The sequence below is a fragment of the Uranotaenia lowii genome, chromosome 3, assembly GCF_029784155.1.
Source record: "Uranotaenia lowii strain MFRU-FL chromosome 3, ASM2978415v1, whole genome shotgun sequence".
In the NCBI taxonomy this organism is placed as follows: Eukaryota; Metazoa; Arthropoda; class Insecta; order Diptera; family Culicidae; genus Uranotaenia; species Uranotaenia lowii.
The window spans coordinates 179,729,979-179,734,773 of NC_073693.1; the positions used below are offsets into that span (position 1 = coordinate 179,729,979).

Sequence of the window (4,795 nt, forward strand, 5' to 3'; positions counted from 1 at the left end):
AGCAGTAATTTCAAGTCTATATGCTACAAAACCTAGAACTATACATGATCCCGAAAACCAGCGCACAGTGGGGGTTTTTCATCAGAAATTGTTCCTATTCCTTAGACGATCGCCTAAACTGTACTAAATTCTAGAAAACTATCATTTCTTCAGCAAAACAAACGCGAAGAATCGAATGGTCTATACCGCTTTCTGATGAAATGACTCTGAACGCCTCATTTTGCCTAATTACCCCTATTTCTGGGTGTAAAAGTAAAATTCCGTTTGTAGCGTTTTACCTTTAAAAAAAAAGTCATATAAACCGTTTTTATTTATGTAAAAATGTCGGCTGAATTGATTGGTGTACTCCAGATTTTGTTTTTACTACAACAAGTGGCTCATTTAGCCTCTTTTACCCTAAACTTAAGAATTTTTTCATAGAAATGCAGTCAAACAAAGTATAATCTAACAATTATTTACTTATGATTAATCATTTCTGCATCCTCAAGCTGATTGTGTCGATTTTTTTTGCACTAGAATGAATAGAAACGGCAAAATATCCTCAACTTCCTCTATTTTTTTTTATTTGTGCAAAAATTTCACTGTAACAATCGAGCAATTCTCATATCTGTAGGATACAGATGAGCCGGTTATACAGAAATAATGAAAAAATAAATAAATGTAAAACATTTATGAATCAGTTAACAAAGAAATGAATCAATCTGCTCCTTAATAACGAATTTTCGAGGCTAAAGACGCGGTTAGATACGTTCTATCGATCGAAAATAACGAAGAATCCGATATTGTTTTCACTCTTGCTTTGCGATGAGAAGTATTTTTTTGAATTTCCGTCGGATAATTTTTTAACGGATTTAAACGATTATTATTATAATTTATTAGAGACCTTTTAACCTAGGATTTAAACGATGATTGAACAAATGCCATAATAAGAGTAAATAGGATAATTTTATATCATTAGAGGTCGGATTTTATTTTTTGGAATTCAGACAAGAGCCAGACTAATTTGTTAAGGCTAATCAAAATGCGATTAACCTCATCAGCTTCAACTATATAAACGCTAACATTATGGAACCAAATCATTCAGTTTCAACCGAGAACCAACAACTGCAAAATGAAGACGACCTTCATCTTTTTCCTGGTTGCCGCCTTAGCCATGCTGGCTGTTTTCCAGCAGTCAGTGGACGCTCAAGAAACTGCAGTTGATCCAATTCCCGAAGATATCGCTATTCGTGGTCAAAACAACCCAGCTGAAGGTTCGGAGGACATCGCTGTTGAGGAACCAGTACGAGGCAATGGCAAAGGCCAGGGCAAAGGAAGAGGCCACGGCAAGGGACATGGCAAGGGACAAGACAAGGAAAAACGAGGCGGCAAGGGCAAAGGTCAAGGAAAGGGTCAAGAAAAGGGCCAAGGAAAGGGAAAAGGTAACAAGGGAGGCAAGGGCAACAAGTCTAGTGGAAGCTCGGAAGAGAATTAAGTGAACCGACTTTTTTTCATTTCCTGTAATGCAATAAATACTTTAAAAAAACGAATCTTATCATTGCATACTTTAAGGCGCAATTTTCAAGTTTTAGATAACTACAGCATTTTAGTCCATTTCAACAGATAATCACGATGAAAAATATATCTTTCATTCATATTCCAGTAATCGAATTTTCCATGATCAAATCCAAAAATTTTAACGATAAACTAATTCTAAAAAAACACCACACACAAACACAGTAGGTATTTGTTACCTGACCTTTCTAATTTTTTTTCACTCCCACAGAGAAAATCTTCCCCTAAGTGTAACAAGGTTCCCAAAATTATATCAAACTTAATTCAACCATCTTAATCTATCCCAACCCTCTTAATCCACGCTTAATGATCCAGTGCTAATAGATTTTAAGGATGAAAACTGCCGCCGCTCACATTTTGCTGAGATCATCATCGTTTTCTCCCATTATAATTTGCAACACAAAAATGCAAAATAAATAAAAAATGAAATATTTTAGTTTTCTCTTCGTAATCGCAAAACGGAAAACAATTAACCCTTCGTTTCATAAAGTAACAAATTTGCAACAATTAATGTATGAAAAAAGTGAAAAACGCATTTTATTTTAATTTTTTTTCTTGATGTACTCATCTTTTCCAACTGTTCAAAATTATTTTTAAGGAAAAATTAAAAATTATGAAATGAAGGGTTAATACCGACCAAATTTGGTGTGGAATAATATAAGTGCTGGCCAAACACAAATTTACCCTTTTGACTCCTTTGGGTATAATTTTTGTTTGACAAATTATGCCCAGTATGCTTCTACAGATGAAGCAATTTTATGTTATAAGTGGGTTAACACTTGTTTGAAATGTTTAATGTATAAACTTTATGAAACTTTTATTTTCAATTATAAAATTGTCATATTCAACAAATAAAGTTTGCACGGATTAAATTTGTAAAAGTAATTGTCAACAAATCGGCCAAAATCTGAAGGTATTCAAACAGCCGGCAACGTGTAGACACAAACCAAAACTAGACGACTGCCAGCTAACAACTTTGGCACAATCGCTCTTTGTCAACATGGATGAACGATCGTCTATGAGTTTGGGAGTTTTGCCAGTTGTTGTACGTGTCGCCGAAGAAAGATAAACCGTCGTCCTCTATTTATCCCACAATTGGGACACGGCATGTAGTTGGAAAGCGTTCTATCCAGCCATAGTAGTATAAAAGAGCAAACAATTGAGAAGCGAAAATACACACTCAATCAACAGGGGAAGGAGAAAGCTTTCGGTGGATCTTTTCGAACTTCTTGAACCATAGTCAAATGTGAATTCAATTCCCCACAGATATCAGAAGCGAGCACAAACCGAAATCCATTGTCATTAATGGTGCCCTATTTCTGGAAAGGCTTTTAAATATGTCAACATAGTTTGCTGCTAGGTTAAGGATGAATTTTCTTAAAACATCCATTAATTACGTCATGCTTCAAGTAAGTGGGTGGAGGGTGAGCCACAAGATTGGATTATGGAAGTTTTCAGCTACAGCTGAGGGAAGTTGTAGAAAGCATTTCATTCAGGCAACTTTAGAAATACTACATAAATAGCTGGTTTTGTGTGTTTTTTTCAATTCAAACTGTAGAATATTTAAATTGTTGAGAAAAAAACAAAAAAATATTATTGACTTTTTAGTCTTTTTTTTAAGAATTCATTTTGGTTTTATATGCATTAACAAAGTTTTTGCGTATGTGCACTTGCGTATGTCTCTCTATGAAACAAATTTACTCTTCATGAAATATTTACAGGTTACTTTAGAAAATAAAAAAAACGGGACATTCATTCGCGGTCGGAGTTTGAAGTCATTAATCATTTTCTTTCTTTTGGCGTCGTAAACAAATTACGTAACGCAAAAAATATAGAATTTAGACCCCCTCTCTCCCCTATGTAACAATAAGTAACGTTTGATATGACCCCCCTTCTATAGTTACGTAACGCTAAATACCCCCCCCCCCCCCCATATTCAATTTTGAAATTAAAAGTAAAAGTAGACAAAAATTTATTTCATTTGATTTACACTGCAAATAAACACTGAATGAGCTGCAGTCGATGACGTGGCAGCAAAATAAACATAACAGCGAAGCTTACTTCGTTTCATTCGCGCAGTGCGGTTTTTCTGAATCAATTTTGATTTACAAAATACTTAATCACCATTGACGCTTTCTAACAAGGGGTGCGTACACTGCAAAAAATCTACACATTAGCGGTATGTGTCGACCTATATAGATTTTTGCAATTTGGCTTCCATTTGAAAAATATATGTGACACATTAAAGTTGAAAAATTTCACACATAGCGGTTATAAGTGTTCTACTAGCATGGTAAACGCCTGAAAGTAGGCACGTATTTATTTTGAGGGACATGCAGGCGACTTTAATTCGACTATGATTTCGGAATTCGTATGTTTATTTTAAAACTTCTTGTTCACTTAAAAATTGTTATTTACTAAATCTTAATATAATTAACTTTCATATCATTCGGATTCATATTTATTGGTGGAATTATTATTACTGTTGTTCATTAATGAAAGCATTGTAGCCTCGTCGTCCGATATTTTCATTCTATGGTCCTGTGTTGGATACAAACGTTGGGAACTCCTCGGCATCATCCGAGCTGTCTTCCGGAAGAGAGTGTCTGTATGATGACAAAAAACTTTTAATGCACTAGTCAGAAAAAGAATTACAAACTCACCTTTATAATAGATCCAGATGTGTAAGTAGCTGCTGATCACTGCAATACTTGCTGCAAGAGAGAAAACAAATAAAAATTTACCATGCCCAAAAAAACTACATATATAATAGCAATTAGGTATCACTCACATAATTACGTTTTGTTCGAGACCAATTCTAATTTTTCTTTCGTCGACAGACATCACGTGAGGCAGTGTAGAGCGATTTCGAAGTCGTATGTGTGGGGAAATATACCTCTTAAGTGTGGAATTTTTTGAGTGTAGATTTGCTCGCCAAGAAAAAAGAAAATTACAATTCTTTTCTTTATGTTTTTTTCCATTAATTTGTTACGTAACTGAACCAAGTACCCCCCCTCCCCCCTTTGTAACAGCAAGTAGCGCAGACTCAACCCCCCTCTCCCCCCTACATGCGTTACGTAATTTGTGTACGACGCCTTTCATTGAAAGTGATTAGGCGTACTCTACGTCAATTGCTTCTTTTTCAATTCTAGATGACTTTGAATCAATAAAGGGGTTGCAAAATGTATTGAGGATGTAAAAATATGAGTTGTCAATCAAGCTAAGCTTATGATGTCATTCG

The 4,795-nt window shown here is 35.0% G+C and overlaps 1 protein-coding gene across 1 annotated transcript; it reads left to right on the forward strand.

Annotated features, from left to right (window-relative positions):
• Positions 1–1,111: 1,111 nt before the first annotated feature.
• On the forward strand, positions 1,112–1,474 carry LOC129752887 (sperm protamine P1-like). The gene has a single exon (XM_055748674.1). The coding sequence runs from the start codon at positions 1,112–1,114 to the stop codon at positions 1,472–1,474; it is 363 nt and encodes a 120-aa protein (XP_055604649.1).
• The last annotated feature ends 3,321 nt before the right edge of the window (positions 1,475–4,795 follow it).